Here is an 18324-nt window from a genome sequence, read left to right on the forward strand (position 1 = left end):
ATAACGGCTGTTTTAATAAATACGTGTCATGATTAAACACCATATCTACAATATGATTAAATTACAGGCATTTAGCAGACACTCTTATTCAGCCATAACTTAAACAGCTTTTTCATTACATAGTATCCATTTATACAGCTGGATGTATTGTGAAGCAATTCAGATTAAGTACCTTGCAGTGTCGTTTCAGGGAAATTGAACCTGCAATCTTGAGCCCAGTTCTCTCACCATTTTACTACACAGCTGTCCTGTTCACAGCCAGTGATCCTGTTACATACGCCACCGAAACTCTGAGGAGCACTCAGGAGTTCCACCCCTCCCAAAATCACCCTGGAGCCACAGCACCACCACCTACACCCACTGAGAGCTCCACAGAGCTCCGCCCCCTTACCTGAGAGGGAGTGTCCCTCGCTGTCCCCCACGTCTTCATACCCAGAGGGCGGATCCTCTGATAGGCCACTCCCTGTGAACAGGAGAGAGGGTGTGTCCCGACCCCGCCCACACCACACCACACATGCTCTGAGGAGATCTTCCACAGAGTGTTTAAGACTTTACAGTGAAGCACGAGGAGGACAGATCCGATTCACTCACCCCACCGGGGGGCGCTGTAGGTTCCCCCTCTAGCTAGTTTGTACTCAATTTCCTCGTAGATGGCTTCATGCAGAGGGGCGTGGTCCCATTCAGACAGGGCTGTGTGAGCAGAGACAGAGAATCACAGAGTCAAAGTCTCCTCTCAGAGAGCACATTTCTCTCTGCATGAGCAGCAGAGGTACAGCACACAGCTACTGTCATACACCAGCCACCTGTCAGAGACCAGGGCCCTGTAGGACTGCTGATCTGAGATCAGTCCAACCTTTTATCACATAACGGATAACTGATTCAGGCAGACTGCAGGAATGTGATCGACCACAGGGGGCACTGGTGCACAAAAAGACAAGGTCAGCATGCCAACCAAATCCCTCCCTCGGAATCACTGCAGCCAATCACGCGTCACCCGGCAGTCTCCTTGCTTTAAGGGCAGTTGGTGATGGAGGACTCGGCCCCACACTGCGGGGCCCACCCACACGCACTGGCGCAGGGTCTTAACTGGGCGAGCCTCCCATCAGCCCCCATTCAGAGCTGCGTGGTTAACCCACTGAGCTGATCACTGGAGAGGCTTCTTCAGTCACACTCGGCGTGTGATGGCGGTTCACCCAGCGCCCGTCCGCCCCCTACCTCTCTTCAGCGCTCTGTTCTGGAACAGCAGAACACCCAGCACTGCCAGCAGCAGGAACAACAGCGCCCCCATCACCAGGAAGGCCACTGCTGGGATAGACGGGCTGGGCTGAGCCTCCTTTGCTCCGGGCACTGGCTGTTTGGACACAACTGCAAAACGGGGAAGGCAAGGGGTTGGGCTTCAGCAGAGAACATGGCACACTGCCTCAACTCTACTTACACTAACCACTGAGCTGTGTTTCCACCTACAGTACTGTACTTATACAGCCAGCCATCCAGCGACCTATTAAAGCAGAGCAACTGTCTGCATTAAGCAAACTGAGTCATTCCACAAGATACCCACTACAACATAAAAAGGTGGCCTGAGAGCAAGTGTATGGTTAACTTTCCAGCGAGTAAACTTCAGTTAAGCCTGTGCTATCTGTACTAGAACGTGGGTGTTCTCTCTTCTCTGTTCAAGGACATTGGCTATTTAAATTAAGCAAACTGCTAGCTTGGTACCAGCATTCAGCAAGCTTAGAGAGCCACATCATGTTTATTGTTAGATAGAAACCTATAGGATTACATTCAGTCTTAAAGCATTAATGCAGAGGTACTGTTGCCAACAGGCAAAAAACTGCAAGAAGCAGTTGTGTGTTAACACTCAAATACTGAGTGTTACTTAGCAACCTACCCAGACAAACAGCCACCACCATTTATATGGTAGAAATGCAAAACAGAGCATTCATGGAAAAGCTAGTCCCAACAGCTGAAATTAGTCGTGAGGTCCTCTTTTCACTGTGTAAATGACTCCTTGGGCAACTTTACCTGGCTGTGATTTTGGTTGTGTAGTCATTGCAGGAGTACCTAAAACAACAAAATTAAAATAAATTAAAATGCATTGTTTTCTTTATTGGGCATGAGAAAGGGTTTGTGTGATTGACAGGGCTCTGAGCTCAGCCTCAGGTTTTATCTCCCAAACTCTCTCCTACACCATCCAGAGGAGTCCGTACCTGCAGTGGAGCTGGACTCAGATAAAGGAACTGTAAAATAAAAATGAAGAGATTTGTTATTTATTCATTCAGTAGTTCCACTTCCTGTTCTTGCCCACTGATATTGGCTGTGACCCTGATGATGTCACATCCTCTCTGCTCGTTCCACTTCTGTAAGCTGCGCTGGATACGAGCTTCTGTTAAAAAAAATGTAGTTCCAACGCATCATGTTTTTTACTTGCATTATTAGTGAGCGCATGAATAAAGTAATCATCGAGCTGTAATGCTGGGTGGATCTATAAGCTTCTCCTGGGGTTTAGAGTGTGTGTTTCTGTCAGGGCTCCAGTGATTAATCTTCTCAGAAGCTGGCAGTCAGCCTGAGGTGATCTGGAGTCGCAGGCTCACCTGTGCAGGTGACCCCAGCCTGGTTCTGGTGTGGGCAGCGGCTGTGCTGGTGTGGGCAGTCCCACAGGTGCATCTCAGTGCCCCTGCAGTTCACCTCAGTCACCCAGGGGTCGTCCTTCCCCGTCCCAAATGTAGCATTAGTATGAGCCTTTCCTGCTGACCCACAGCCCAGCTGTCTGCACACCACCTGGACGTCCATCGTGTCCCAGGAGTCTCCACACACCGTCCGCCAGGAGGCCTCGTGGAACACCTCCAGCCTCCCAGAGCACCCGCCTTCACCCCCCACCAGCCGGAGGGGCCAGTGACCTAGAGCAGGAGACACAGATGAGCTGAGCAGCCTCATTACGTTTAGCATCTCCTACAGACACACCTCCATTAACACTATGACTGACCTCATTACGTTTAGCATCTCCTACAGACACATCTCCATTAACACTATGACTGACCTCATTACGTTTAACATCTCCTACAGACACATCTCCACTAACACTATAACTGACCTCATTACATTTAGCATCTCCTACAGACACATCTCCACTAACACTATGACTGACCTCATTACGTTTAACATCTCCTACAGACACATCTCCATTAACACTATGACTGACCTCATTACGTTTAGCATCTCCTACAGACACATCTCCACTAACACTATGACTGATCTCATTATGTTTAGCATCTCCTACAGACACATCTGCCCTTACCACAGGATTACCACAGGATTCAACCAAAAAACGTACTTGTGTAAGCTCTCTGATTTGCTGCTGAGGAACGTGACAATTTGCTTCGTGGAACTTGATCATCCTCTTCCCCTTTGATGTGAAGAGAAATAAATAAATAAATGAACTACAAATTTTGAAAAATTTTAAAACACAACGACAGAAACAGGTTCATTCCATATCAGAAACAAACTGCACTACTTAGAGCTTCAAAAAATCTCATTCATGGGGTTACACTAAGAACCTTTAAATAGTCCATAGTTTTACCAATTTAATGTTGCAAAAACTAATAAGCTGACTTATATATTTACCAGTTTAGGGCAAATTAGCTTCATTAATGATTTCATATCATCCTCCCCATCTGCGTAAATGAGTCAGTTCTACTTGAAGGTTTAATTCTGTTGTTTCTAACAGAAGTACCAGGGCCGGCCCTGGGGGGGGGGGGAGCTGTTGGATTCCGTTGAGAGGGGGGGGGGGTTCACTTTGTAAAATCCTTCATACATTGCATTGTTGTGAAATGTACGGGTACCATTCTGTTTAAAATTTATACCACTAATTCTGCGATAGGGGATGAATAACGTAACTGCGAAAATAACATTATTTACCTTAGATAAACACTGGACCGTGCGCCCCCCCTAGCGGTTGTGGCCCTAAACAACCGCATAGACCATTTATGCCACGGGCCGGCCCTGAGAAGTACTAAAGTCTGCAGTAAGGAGAGTTTTATGCTGCTGTTCCCAATAGGAGTGATACTGTGTTTGCAGTCATGAGGTTTATTATACTGGTCCTAACAGGAGTATTAAGTCTGCAGTAGAGTGAGGTTTACCTGTGCAGGTAAGTGAAGCCACGCTGGTTTGCCCGCAGGTATTCTTACCCCAAGGATTTGATTCGCACTGCCACAGAGTGGAGTCATGTGAGCGACATTTGAATTGATCCAGCCAGTTTGGAGCTGATTCCAGTCTTGACCGTGTGTTAGACACAAATCCGCTCTTCCCACAGTTCAGCTCCTGACATATGAGAGTAGCCGTGTCTGTAGTCATTTTATTGAAGCACACGTTGCCCCAGGTGCCATTGTAGAAAACTTCCAAATTCCCAGAACAGCCCTCGGCCAGTCTCATCTCCTTGAATTCTACAACAACAATGTTAGAAATCTCTTAGGGACAAAATGGTTTAAAAATAAACATAACCTTAAAATCTTGTGCCAGAAATTACAGAGGATAGAAAGGTAAATGTATCGGATGCAGGTATAAGTCAGGATGAAAAGCTGTGTTCTGTTAGCCACTGCTCTCCAGAGATAAATCTCATCACTTTGAACACCTGAAATTCCTCACCAATCAGGTATCATGTATTCACACCAAATTAGTGTCAGTGCAAAAGCAAGAACTTTAGGTGCTCCACTGAGCTCCAGACCTGAACACACGACCCCCACGTCCTCCTTGTGTCCACAGTCAGTTTGTCCCCATCCGGCTGTTGGACAGTCCCACAGGGACGTCTCGTTCCCCACACAGCCCACCTCATCCAGCCAGACAGGTCCATTTCCTGGCCCAAAGAAGGAGGGTAGCGGGGCACTGAGGGCCGTCCCACACTGGAGCTGCCTGCACACCACCTGAGCATCCTCCAGGTCCCAGGAGTCATCACAAACTGTCCCCCAGGAGCCATTGTGGAACACCTCCAACCGTCCCGCACAGTCCCCCCCTCCCCCCACCAGCCTGAGAGTCCTGTGATCTGAGAGAGAGAGAGAGAGAGAGAAAGAGGGAGAGAGAGGGAGAGAGAGAAACAGAGAGAGAGAGGGAAAGAAAAATGGAGAGAGGGGGAGAGAGAGAGAGGGTGAGAAAGAGAAATAGAGAGAGTTATCTGAGTTTTTACACAAGCTCTGTCTGTTTTAAATACTCTGATTCCTAATACTTTTAAAAAATCCTTTAGGTTGAGTATACTATATCCCCCATGTCAAACAAGCAGCTAGAGACTGCAGAGAAGCTTCATTAGTAACCTGTACTCACTGGAACAGACGATGGACACCTGTTCCCTGGAGCTGCAGGTGAGATTGTGTGGAGTGCTGCAGTTCCCCAGGTGAGCCTCTCTACCGGAGCACTGAACCCCCATCAGACACTCCCCAGTGCCCCCCGTCCCAGACGGAGAGGAGCTGTAGACCTGCACTGCAGAGCCACAGCCCAGCTGCCTGCAGGCCACCGAGGCCTCACTGAAGCTCCAGGACCCCCCCACTCTGCTCCAGGTCTGCTGGTAGTACACCTCCACCTGGCCCTCACACGCACCCTCTCCAGTCAGCCGCACTGTCCCGTCCAGAGCTGAGAGGGCAGAGCCTAAGGATCCCAAATGTATGAGGGTTAGGGTTTGACTGCTCTGATAAACCCAAGACTATTATGGTTAGAGTTAGACTCCTCTGATAAACTTTGAACATTGCTGTTTGTCTGCTTTTATAATATGTTAAATGTTGAAATTTTGTTGTGTCTGTAATCAACTGTTGCTTTCTTGGCCAGGTCTCTCTTGAAAAAGAGATTTCTAATCTCAATAAGACTCACCTGGTTAAATTAAATAAAAATAAATAAACCCAAGTGTATTAGGATTAGAGTTAGACTCCTCTTTTAAACCCAAGTGTAATAGGGTTAGACTCCTCTGATAAACCCAAGTGTATTAAGGTTAGGGTTAGACTCCTCTGATAAACCCAGATGTATTAGGGTTAGGGTTAGGCTCCTCTGTTAAACCCAAGTGTATTAGGGTTAGACTTCTCTGATAAACCCAAGTGTATTAGGGTTAGGGTTAGACTCCTCTGATAAACCCAGATGTATTAGGGTTAGGGTTAGGCTCCTCTGTTAAACCCAAGTGTATTAGGGTTAGACTCCTCTGATAAACCCAAGTGTATTAGGGTTAGACTCCTCTGATAAACCCAAGTGTATTAGGGTTAGACTCCTCTGATAAACCCAAGTGTATTAGGGTTAGACTCCTCTGATAAACCCAAGTGTATTAGGGTTAGACTCCTCTGATAAACCCAAGTGTATTAGGGTTAGACTCCTCTGATAAACCCAAGTGTATTAGGGTTAGGGTTAGACTCCTCTGTTAAACCCAAGTGTATTAGGGTTAGACTCCTCTGATAAACCCAAGTGTATTAGGGTTAGGCTCCTCTGATAAACCCAAGTGTATTAGGGTTAGGCTCCTCTGATAAACCCAAGTGTGTTAGGGTTAGGCTCCTCTGATAAACCCAAGTGTATTAGGGTTAGACTCCTCTGTTAAACCCAAGTGTATTAGGGTTAGACTCCTCTGTTAAACCCAAGTGTATTAGGGTTAGGGTTAGACTCCTCTGTTAAACCCAAGTGTATTAGGGTTAGACTCCTCTGATAAACCCAAGTGTATTAGGGTTAGACTCCTCTGTTAAACCCAAGTGTATTAGGGTTAGGGTTAGACTCCTCTGTTAACCCCACACCCTCTTAATTTACGGCAGGCAGAGACATGCTGGGCTGCCGCCTCTATTGCGATTTCCTCTTCCCCAGAATTTTTATTTATTTATTTGGTTCCGATAGGTACTGATTAGTCTGTTCAGTGAATTTGGGAAAATATTGGTTTCTGATTGGGAGGTACTTGGGGCAGGAAAGCAGGAAGTGGGCCTCTGTCTCCACCTGCCAGATTGCAATGAGCACACAGCCTGTTCTCTTTTGCCAGCCAGGTCTTTTTGTGGCAACCAATTTCAATGGCAAGGATGTGGTCACTGAGTCTGTACATTGTTAATGTGCACCTTTGCTTTTGGTTTATAACTCTAGATATTCTGACAGGGAGCAATCTTGGCCTAGAGCACAATACATTTCCAGTTTATTCTTTAATTTCTTCATGCTGTCAATGTATAGTTTTTGTTGATTTCTGTCAAAATTTCTAGATGCAGTGGGTGTGATATTTTTTGTTGTTGATATTTTGTAAAAATGTTCTTTTGATGGCCAGTTGTCCCAGGGGATCTCTGTCTGGGTAGAGCTGGTTGCTCTTCACTGCCTTCAGCTCAGTTCTCTCTATCTCTCTCTCTCTCTCTCTCTCTGTCGGTCTCTCTCTCTCTCTCAGTGCAGTAAATGTGTGCTAAATTGTACCATGTACACAGTACAGAGAGCAGGACTCCTCACCAGAGCAGATGACTCCAGCATCCTGTCCATGTGAGAGCACAGCTCGGCTCCATGAGGAAACAGCACACTGTGAGAGGTGTGTCTCGTTCCCATGGCAATCAAACACATCGGCTCTGATTGACCCACTCCCCTCTCCAAACCAGGCCTGTCCTGGCACTGCCACTGCAGTCCCACAATTCAGCTGCTGACAGAGGACATTGGAGGCTCTCCTGTCCCAGCATGCATCACACACTGTCCCCCAGTTATCCAGGTCCTGCAGCTCCACTCGACCAGAGCAGTTATCAGGGCCGTCAGCCAGCCTGGACCCAGTGTACCCTACACACAGCACAGTGGGGTTAGCATCTGACCAACACTGAGATAATGAAGGAGACTTAGGGAAGAGGCTAACAGAATATACAGGTACAAAACACACACATACACACACAAACACACACACGCACACACATACACAGACACGTTCACACATACATACGCAAACATGCACACACACTCACACACGCACACACACATACACACACACGTTCACACACACACACGCACACATACATACACAAACATGCACACACACACACACAGACTCATGCATACACACACATATTCACACACACTCACGCACACATACATACACACGCACACTCACACACATGCACACACACACCTGCACGCACACACACACGCACACACACACACACACTGAGGCACACAGACATACGCACACACAGACGTACAATAACACACACATGCACATACGACAAATCACACACACACACACACAAACAGACACACACACACCTGCACGCACACACACACACACACTCATACACACACGCACACACACACACACACACACACTCAGGCACACAGACATACTAATACACAGACGTACAATAACACACACATGTACATACGACAAATCACACACACACACCCAGAGCAGTAGCCAGAGTACTTACCCACACACGCTGCTCAGAGCATATCACTCCTGTTCTTAAATCATTGCATTGGCTCCCTGTTAAATCTAGGGTTGAATTCAAAGTGTTGCTAACTGCTTACAAAGCATTGCATGGCTTTGGACCTTCATATTTGAAGGATTTGATTGAACCCTATGTTCCCTGTCGTACCCTGCGTTCAGCTACTGCTGAACTTTTAGTGGTTCCTCGTTGCCGATTAAAAACAGTTGGGGGAAGAGCTTTTAGCTGCACTGCACCGTGCCTCTGGAATTCAATCCCAAGCCATATCAGAGGTGCAGCTACAATTGGTTCTTTTAAATCATATCTTAAGACTTATTTGTTCCCATGTGCCTATTCCTCTTAGTTTTGACTTCTTAGGTTATTTATTTATATTTATTTATTGATTTATTTATTTTGTAAAGCACCCTGGAATGTACGTATGAAGAGCGCTACATAAGAGCTTATTGTATTGTATTGTACACCCATACACACACAGGCTACACAGTTTAAACTCACACAGACACTGGGAGATCATGTCAGGATGCGTGGGGCGGTTGGACCCAAACGCAGAGGTCAAAAATACAAAAACTCCAAATGAAGGGAAACAAAGACTTTACTAAATAAACAGGGAACAAACAAAAGGCCACGAGGGGCAAAACCACAAACACAAAAAGATACTTAAGAACCTAAAAAAACCAAAACAGAACACAGGCAGGGCGGAACACAGGCAGGACAGAAAACACACAAGGCACAAACAGGACCGAAGCGGGCAGAATACATACATTCAGAAGAGGATACAAGTGGAAACAAACACAAGGAAACCAGAACATAGACAGGAACGCATGGAGCAGGAACTTGAGGAGGGGAGCACAGAACAACCAGACATAACCACAAGAATCCAGCACCTGAGTCAAGGGAGGGGGAAACTTAAATAGAACACACTGACGAGACACAGGAGGGCAACATGAACAATCAGGCCACGGAAGGGGAAGGGAAAACGAGACAGCCAGAAAACAATGATTAGACAATTGGAAACAATCATATAATTAACACAGGGGTAGCAGGACACAGAACAGAAGTGCCACCATCTGGCGGCCCAACAGGGGAAACGCAGACAGAAACGCAGGACCATGACAGATCATGCAAACTCCACACAGATTAAACTCACAGACACTGGGAGATCATGCAAACTCCACACAGATTAAACTCACAGACACAGGGAGATCATGCAAACTCCACACAGATTAAACTCACACAGACACTGGGAGATCATACAAACTCCACACAGATTAAACTCACAGAGACACTGGGAGATCATGCAAACTCCACACAGATTAAACTCACAGACACTGGGAGATCATGCAAACTCCACACAGATTAAAATCACACAGACACTGGGAGATCATACAAATTCCACACAGATTAAACTCACAGACACTGGGAGATCATGCAAACTCCACACAAATTAAACTCACACAGACACTGGGAGATCATGCAAACTCCACACAAATTAAACTCACAGACACTGGGAGATCATACAAACTCCACAAAGATTAAATTTACAGACACTGGGAGATCATACAAACTCCACACTGATTAAACTCACACAGACACTGGGAGATGCCGCTGCTCAGAAATGCCTGTATGTGAATTCCTGCAGCTGTGATAGCTCTGTGTGCTTCCTCTTCCTGTGTGTCTATGGTACATATGATGTGCTTCCCCTATCAGAGGGTTATGGGCTGCACATCCCTGTCTTCTATAGTGTTCACTGCATTTTACAGATTATATCTGCATCACAATATCCAGCATTACAGCCCCTGACATGTCACATTTCACAGTATAATGAATGAATATCTTGATCTTCTTAAATATAAATGCATACAATCTGTTTAGGACTATATTAACCCAGTGTCACTGAAACACACAGTATACAAATGACTCTTACCAGAACACACTAGTCCCACATCGTTTCCATGGGAGCAGGGTTGATTCTGTGAGGGTGCTTTGGGACAGAAGTAAATGTGAGATTCGTTGCCTGAACACTGAATCTCCTCTGCCCACACCTGGCCCTCCCCCTGGCCAAACGCAGCTGCCCCCGGCAGCTCTTTAGGAACTCCACAGCCCAGCTCCCTGCACACAACCTCTGCGTCCCGCTGGTCAAAGTCAGCATCACACACCGTGCCCCACAAGCTCCCATGATGCATCTCTATTCTCCCAGAGCACAGGTCAGCCCCGCCCACCAGCCTGACTTTTCGAGGGACTGGAGCTAAACAGGGAATAAAGAGAGAATCATCTGCAATGACTGGCACCTTATTCCAGAGATAACAGTGAGCACAGCTGCATGAATACAGGACTGCACGGCTATTACACATGGAGTACAGCAGTGTGATATGAGCCAATCTCACGTCCACGGCAGTGTGAGATGAGCCAATCCCGTATGAACTGCAGCGTGTGATGAGCCAATCACATGTAAACTTCTGCTACGGACTTAAACTTTAAAAGAATAAACATTCTGATAGCGTCAGAAAAAGTGAAATACATCAGAAACACAAAGATTCTGCTGTGACTGCGTAAGTGCTAAATTAGTTCAGTGAAAGGAGCAATACAGTAATTTACTTCATAACACCACATTTTAAAATGTAATACTATGTTTTTACCTCCCTACAATCATCTCCCCCTACCCACAAGGCGGGCAACCTCCTCGACCTGGTTTTTCTGAGGAATAGCCCTTGCACCGATATCACTGTAACCCCTCTGCACACCTCTGACCACCACTTCGTTTCCTTCTCCCTCCCCCTTGCTCCCTCTCACCCACCTTCTCCCCCCACACCCACTGTATCTGTCCGCCGCAATCTCTGCTCCCTCTCAACCTCCTCTCTTGCTTCATCTGTCACTGCTGCCCTCCCTCCTCTCGAATCCTTCACTACCCTCCCCACTGATTCTGCATCCACCTCCCTACTTTCCTCCCTTACATCTGCTCTTGACTCCCTCTGCCCCACTGTCTCTAGGCCAACACGTCCATCTCCTCCCCGCCCGTGGATGTCCAATGCCATACGCACCTCCAGGGTTGGACTCCGTGCAGCAGAGAGGAAGTGGAGGACATCCAGAGATGCTTCAGACCTCTCTGCCTACCAATCCCTCCTTGCAGCGTTCTCCTCCACGGTGACTGCTGCCAAGGTAAACTACTATCAAACCAAAATCCATAACTACCGTTCTAACCCTCGGCAACTGTTTTCTGTCTTTTCCTCTCTCCTCAGCCAGCCATCTGCACGCCCTCAGTCCTCGCTCACTGCTGACGACTTTGCAACCTTCTTTGACGAGAAGATTGCAGTCATCCGCAACTCCTTCTGCACTCCACCTCACCCTATGCTCCCCTCCCCTTGTCTCTCCACTCCTCTGCTTACGGTCACTGGCTCCCAACTCCCCACCCCCACCCTCCCCACTGGCTCCCAACTCCCCACCCCTCAACCTGTACTCTCCCCCTCCCTCACCATTTCCCCTTGTTTCTCCGACTTCTCTCCCCTCACCGATTCTGAGGTTTCACAACTCCTACTTTCCCATCGCCCCACAACCTGTGCCCTTGACCCCATTCCCTCACCACTCCTCCAGGCAATCTCACCCGAGATTCTCCCATTCATCACCTCCCTGGTTAACTCCTCCCTGACATCCGGCTGCTTCCCGTCAACCTTCAAGAAGGCCCTCATCTCCCCCCTCCTGAAAAAGACCACACTAGACCCCTCCATCATTGGGAACTACAGACCGGTATCTCTCCTTCCATTTCTGTCAAAAACCATTGAACGTGCTGCATCAAATCAACTCTCTGTGTTTCTTTCACAGAATGAGCTCCTCGATCCCCATCAGTCTGGATTCAGACCAGGCCACTCGACAGAGACCGCACTCCTCTCTGTCAACGAAGCTCTCCACGCAGCCCGAGCAGCCTCCCTCTCCTCCGTCTTATTACTTCTGGACCTATCGGCAGCCTTCGACACAGTCGACCACCCCACCCTCCTGTCCTCCCTATCTGCAATGGGGATCTGTGGCACAGTCCTCAATTGGATTGAGTCTTACCTCTCAGATCGCTCCTTCCAGGTAGCCTGGGCTGGTAAAGTATCTGCGCCACACCCCCTCATCACCGGAGTCCCACAGGGCTCGGTCCTTGGTCCTCTCCTCTTCTCTCTCTACACCCAGTCCCTTGGCCCTGTCATCACAGCTCATGGTATGTCTTACCATTGCTATGCTGATGACACACAACTGTTTCTCTCCTTCCCACCCTCTGACACACAGGTCTCAGCCCGCATCACTGCCTGCCTGAGTGATATTCAGAGCTGGATGGTCCGCCACCATCTCAAGCTCAATCCAGGTAAGACAGAGCTCATTTATATTCCGGCTCTTAACTCCCCTCTCTCTGATCTCTCTATCTCCCTAGGTAATACCATCCTCACACCATCACCCTCAACTAGAAACCTTGGCGTGGTGATGGACAACAGACTGTCCCTCACCGAGCACATTTCAGCAGTGACACGTTCATGCAGGTTCTTCCTGTATAACATCCGGAGGATCCGCCCCTTCCTCACAACTTACTCAACCCAACTCCTCGTCCAGGCAGTGGTCCTGTCCCGCCTGGACTACTGTAACTCCCTGCTTGCTGGCCTCCCAGCATCATCTATTAGACCCCTGCAACTCATCCAGAACGCAGCAGCGCGTCTGGTCTTCAACCTCCCCAGACATTCCCACGTTACCCCCCTGCTCACCACCCTCCACTGGCTCCCCGTGATGGCTCGCATCAAATTTAAAACATTAGTGCTTGCCTTCAAAGCAGCCAGGGGGTCAGCCCCTCCCTATCTACGTCAACTCATCAGACCCTACACCCCAGCTAGACCTCTCCGTTCTGCTGCCACATGTCGCCTGGTCCCTGCCCCGGCTCGCACCAGCACCCGGTCACGCCTCCTGTCTGTTCTAGCCCCACGGTGGTGGAATGACCTTCCTGTGCAAGTCAGAACAGCAGAGACCCTGGCCGTCTTCAAACGTAGACTGAAGACTCACCTCTTCAAGCTACATCTCACCTCATCACCCCCCACTACCCTCTAACATTTTTTTTCTAAAAAAAAAAAAAAAAAAAAATTAGGGTGTACAATTCACACTTATACCTAAGCAAAGTTATACCTATTGTAGCTCTCTTGCAGGAATGTTGTAAAGCACTTGTCTCTGAGTTTTGTAATGCACTTGTTGTAAGTCGCTCTGGATAAGAGCGTCTGCTAAGAACCTATAATGTAATGTAATGTAATGTTTTAGTTATGTAATAATACATGCATTTATGAAACTAATATATCCTCATTTAAATCCAAAGTCCTGTTGGTATAAGAACATTGGTAAGAGCTGAATAACACTGAGTCCTACCTGAGCAGATCACTCCAGCATCCTTTCCATGATCACAGTACTGTAAAGTCCATCCTGGTGACCGACACTCAATCAGTGTGGATTCTGATCCCGTGCAGGACACATCACTCATCCATATTCTCCCAGACCCTGGGCCAAAGTGAGCATTCCCTGGTGCTTCTACAGCATCTCCACAGCCCAGCTGTCTACACACCACCCCAGCATCTGTCATATCCCAGTCCCAATGACACACTGTCCCCCACTCTCCTTGACGGTTAACCTCCACTCTCCCAGCACAGGGGCTGCCTCCATTCACCAGCCTCACATCCTCACTGCCTGGAGAGAGAGAGAGAGAGAGGGGGGGAGTTTGAGTTTTAACAAACCTTTATTTCACAATACATACAGTCAATCGGCAACAACAAAAGCAGATAAAATAAAGAAATCACCATATCAAAATGAACAACAATACCAAGACACAAAAAAACGAACCGATCAAATAGGGAAAAGGAAAAGAGAAATAGAAGTCGAACAAAGCAATGGAACGCAAGCTTCCACAAAAATAAACCTATGACCATTTGTGACACCCTCATCTTAGTATGTTGTTAAATATTAAATCTCCACCCGCTAGACTACACTCAGCCTCCCCATGGCACCACCTATCCTGAAAAACCCCCAGGTCCTGTATCCTACTATTGCACTCAAAGTCAATAGAAACTTGATCTGAAGGAGGCATTGGAACCACCTATCAATCCACAACATGAGAGGCAGAGCAACCTCCACTACAGCTGCAACACCAAGGACCCTGGCCAGTTCTCAGATGGGAGAAATATGGCAACTCCTCAACATAATCAGCAGAATAATTGGCTAAGTATAAATGTATATGTATAATTAATATTCTAAAATTATATTTTAATTATTGATTAAATATTGTGCAGACCACAAACACCCTTATCAGATCACAGTCAGATCACTGAGTTCATGAAGAGAACACAGAAGTCCGACACACATACATAACCTCAATCCTTTCTACAGATGGGCTCCAAACAGCACACAATTATACAAAGAGGCAATTGGCAGTGATTAAATAAAAATTCTAATAGAAATACTTCAAAACACACAGTATCAACCCTCAAAATAAGGCGTAGACCTGGCCATAAATTACTTGAATAATTTTTTTTAAGTAGCTAAAAAATCCAAGTTAAAACCACAAATATGAAAAATGATAATAAGAATGTAATGAAAAATGGTTTGATGATGAATGTAAAACTATGAGAAAAAAAGCTGAGAACCAAAAACATAAAAATCCCAAAAACCAAGATTTACGCCTAAGATACTGTGAAACACTCAAACAATATAAACAAACAATTAAAAATAAAAGACTGGAACACATCAGCACACAATTAAACAGAAATGAACAGTCAATAAACCAAACATGGAAAAGACTACGGCACACAGTGCTGTACATAAACATCTTATAGATAAACCTGGTTCTTATGTAGGACCACTGTTTATAGATTCTCAATAATGTTTAGCCTGGTTTACCATGGGTGTAAACCCCAAGTTTTTGCTGAGAATTGAAAAGGATATGCCCCCAGCAGTGTCTGCAGGAACACAGGCACACCACTAGGTTGTGCTCTATTACCCTGGCTTTGTACGCTGTACACCAGTGACACAAGCTCTGCCAGTGAGGCCAGTCACATGACTGAATAAGCAGATGGCACTTGTGTGACAGTGCTTATCAGAGGCGTCATAACACGAAATTTCTTGCGCCCACACCTGCCTGCACCCCCCCCCCCCCCATCGACAAAATCGGGTGACACCAACGGTTGACCGCACCGGGTATCACCAACCCTAGTGACGCCACTGGTGCTTAAGCCCCTATAGAATGCAGGTGCACACTTTGGCCACAAGGTGGAGAAAACCCCTTCACGTTCTCAGATATAAGAACTGTTTTGCTGCACTGAAAATAGGAAATGCGAATGCTGCAAATGAGATGGTATTAACAACCTGAGATTTGACATTTGCAGATTTCTCAAGTGGAGTACAGACACAGATCTATTCAAAATGTAATCAGCCTTACCCGTGTCTACTTTCCACAGAAACTGAGAGCATTAGAAGTAGACTGGAACACCAAGCATGTTTATTGCAGTTCAGTACTAAGACTTTTCACCTTCTGTTGCATTTCCTGGCTGAATGGTCACTCAGACATGAACCTCAATAAACTCCTGTGCATCGTAAAACGCTGGCTGTGCAGAGTACGGCTACTCAAAAGACACAGACGAGCAACAGGAGACCATTCTTCTTACCAAGCTCAGTGCATCTTCATAAGAACTCATTTATCAGTGAAAAAGGAGATTCATCTGGAATGCATTTTAACCATGTAATGATATTAAGTACAGCCCTGGGCGTATGTAGATGTACATTATACTGTTTTAATATTTTACATTAGTGACGATGTTGTTATGCACTTATTGTACATTACTTTGAATAAAAGTCTCTTCCAATTTAATATCATATAATATGTTTTCAGTGAAATGGTATGTTTCCACAATGGGGATTAAACACGAATTAGAAATGTTAGCTTATATATATATTTATTTGACGTTAGTAGTTCAGCTCTACAAAATTCCCGTTTAACAATCACTTTTATACTTTTAGCGTTCATTCTATGGAGTATGTCCTCGTTAAAATTTTCCCGTGAAATTTCAATAATTATTTAATTTGAAAAATTTGCATGTTTTTAAATTGATAGTAAAATATTGCATGAAAAAGACCACATATTCAAACTTATGTGAGTTTCAAATAAAATAATATTTTCCATTTGCAGCCGTAAGCAGTGGTGGAGAATATTATCTGTTCAGAGTGTGTTATTTGAAAAGAATTACACAGGAAGTCTGACTCTGGATCAATGTTGCTTCATTCCTGCTTTTGAAGTTGAGGTTTGAGCAGGTGTTACCACTGATGCACTAACATGTGCCAAGTTTTTTTTTCTTTTCTTTTTAAAGTTGCTGTAATAAGTTTCATGAGATGAGAGCATTTTAATAAGTGCAATATATTATTAATGTGCTGCCATAAAGGCATCAAATGTATCACTGAAGAGAGTACGTCACATTTCCTTTGTGTCTTCCGTTATAACGCACTAAAGACGGAAGAGTTCTTATAAAAATACACTAATAAAAAGCAACTTGCAACTACAAAAAGTGAAAATATTAATTAGGCCAACTTATGATATAAATTTCACGCAAACATCAGGTATTTCTGGGAACGCCAACTAATACCTGGACTGTTTCATGACTATCAGGCGCCAAATTACATAGACACGGAAACGATAAAAACAATACTTGAAAAAGATCTTTATATTCACATATATTTATATTTACTAAAACACAAACATGATCAAACAAAAAACTTTATTTAGGCTGGATTATTCAAATATCATGTTTTATATACCAGTGAATCAAATAAAGAAACATTTCCTAAATAATTAATAATAAAATTAGTTTCATGAAAGCTTCATGAATGATGCAGAGAAATATTACTACAGTAAACTCTGGTGTTTAGAGACGGCCTGGAGCCCTGCCCTGGCTGGAGAGCTGCCCCTCTGACCCCTTGGCCCTGACCCCCAGTCTCTGAGCCCTGAGTGTGGAGAAGCTGGAGAGGAGGATAAAGCTGGTACTCACTGACTGTGGAGAGCAGGAGCAGGGAGGAGAGAGAGAGAAAGAACAGACATCTCTCCATCTTCAGCGCAAACGAACCAAACCTTCCCCAGAGCAGAGTGGATGCTCACACCTTCGCCTCTGAGCTCTCAGAGAGACTGAGCCCTGTGCACACACCCGGCCCCCCTCTGAGAGAGCACACTCTTTCCCCCCCACCAATCACAATCACTGCTGCCTTATAAGAGCACTGCAGGAACACTTCAAACAGCCACAGTGACAAATCAGCGCACGCCATTTACATTTTCTCCATATATTCCAACTCTGCGTCACTGCAGGCTGTCAGGACTCCTCCCACCAGAAGACCCCGCCCCAGTGACACACTGCGCTGACAGACACAGAAGAAGAAAGCGGCTTGTTTCTAAAAAGGATGGAGTTTTCAGTGCAGTGTTTGGCTGTGCAGTCTGAAACCCAGTGCAGTCTTGGGCCTTTAGGAAAGACAAAAACCTGGCGAGAGAGAAATGGGGGGTGGACCATTGGAAAGAACTGATCATTTAGTCCACCCCCCAGAGAGACACCCATCCATCACACATCTACCATGTACAGTTGAAACAGCAAAGATTTTGATTTTGATTTGGACTTTCGTAAATTGATCATAACTGTTATTGTGTTGTTTTATTTTCAGATTTTAATGTTTTTGTATGAGGCCTGTTCAGGTGATGATCTTTCAATGTGTAAGAATTTTAAAAAACCAATAAAAGACAAAGTGCAGTCTGAAACCCTATGCAGCAAAGCCCTGATGCATTTTGTTTAAAAAATGATAATATTCCTGATACATTTTCAGTGTAAATGCAAATTACATTACATTTACATTACAGGCATTTAGCAGACGCTCTTATCCAGAGCGACGTACA

General features: G+C 45.7%; 1 protein-coding gene across 1 annotated transcript in view; it reads right to left on the bottom strand.

Annotated features, from left to right (window-relative positions):
* The window catches only part of LOC118219585 (scavenger receptor cysteine-rich type 1 protein M130-like), an 80778-nt gene that overhangs the window by 31035 nt on the left and 31419 nt on the right, over window positions 1-18324 (bottom strand). Inside the window, exons 4-5 of the mRNA XM_035402865.1 lie at window positions 13779-14093; window positions 10327-10647 (exon numbers count right to left, since the gene is read on the bottom strand). Of these exons, the coding sequence (XP_035258756.1) occupies window positions 10327-10647; window positions 13779-14093 (636 nt within the window). The remainder of the gene's footprint in view (window positions 1-10326; window positions 10648-13778; window positions 14094-18324) is intronic.

This window comes from Anguilla anguilla, chromosome 2, assembly GCF_013347855.1.
Source record: "Anguilla anguilla isolate fAngAng1 chromosome 2, fAngAng1.pri, whole genome shotgun sequence".
In the NCBI taxonomy this organism is placed as follows: domain Eukaryota; kingdom Metazoa; phylum Chordata; class Actinopteri; order Anguilliformes; family Anguillidae; genus Anguilla; species Anguilla anguilla.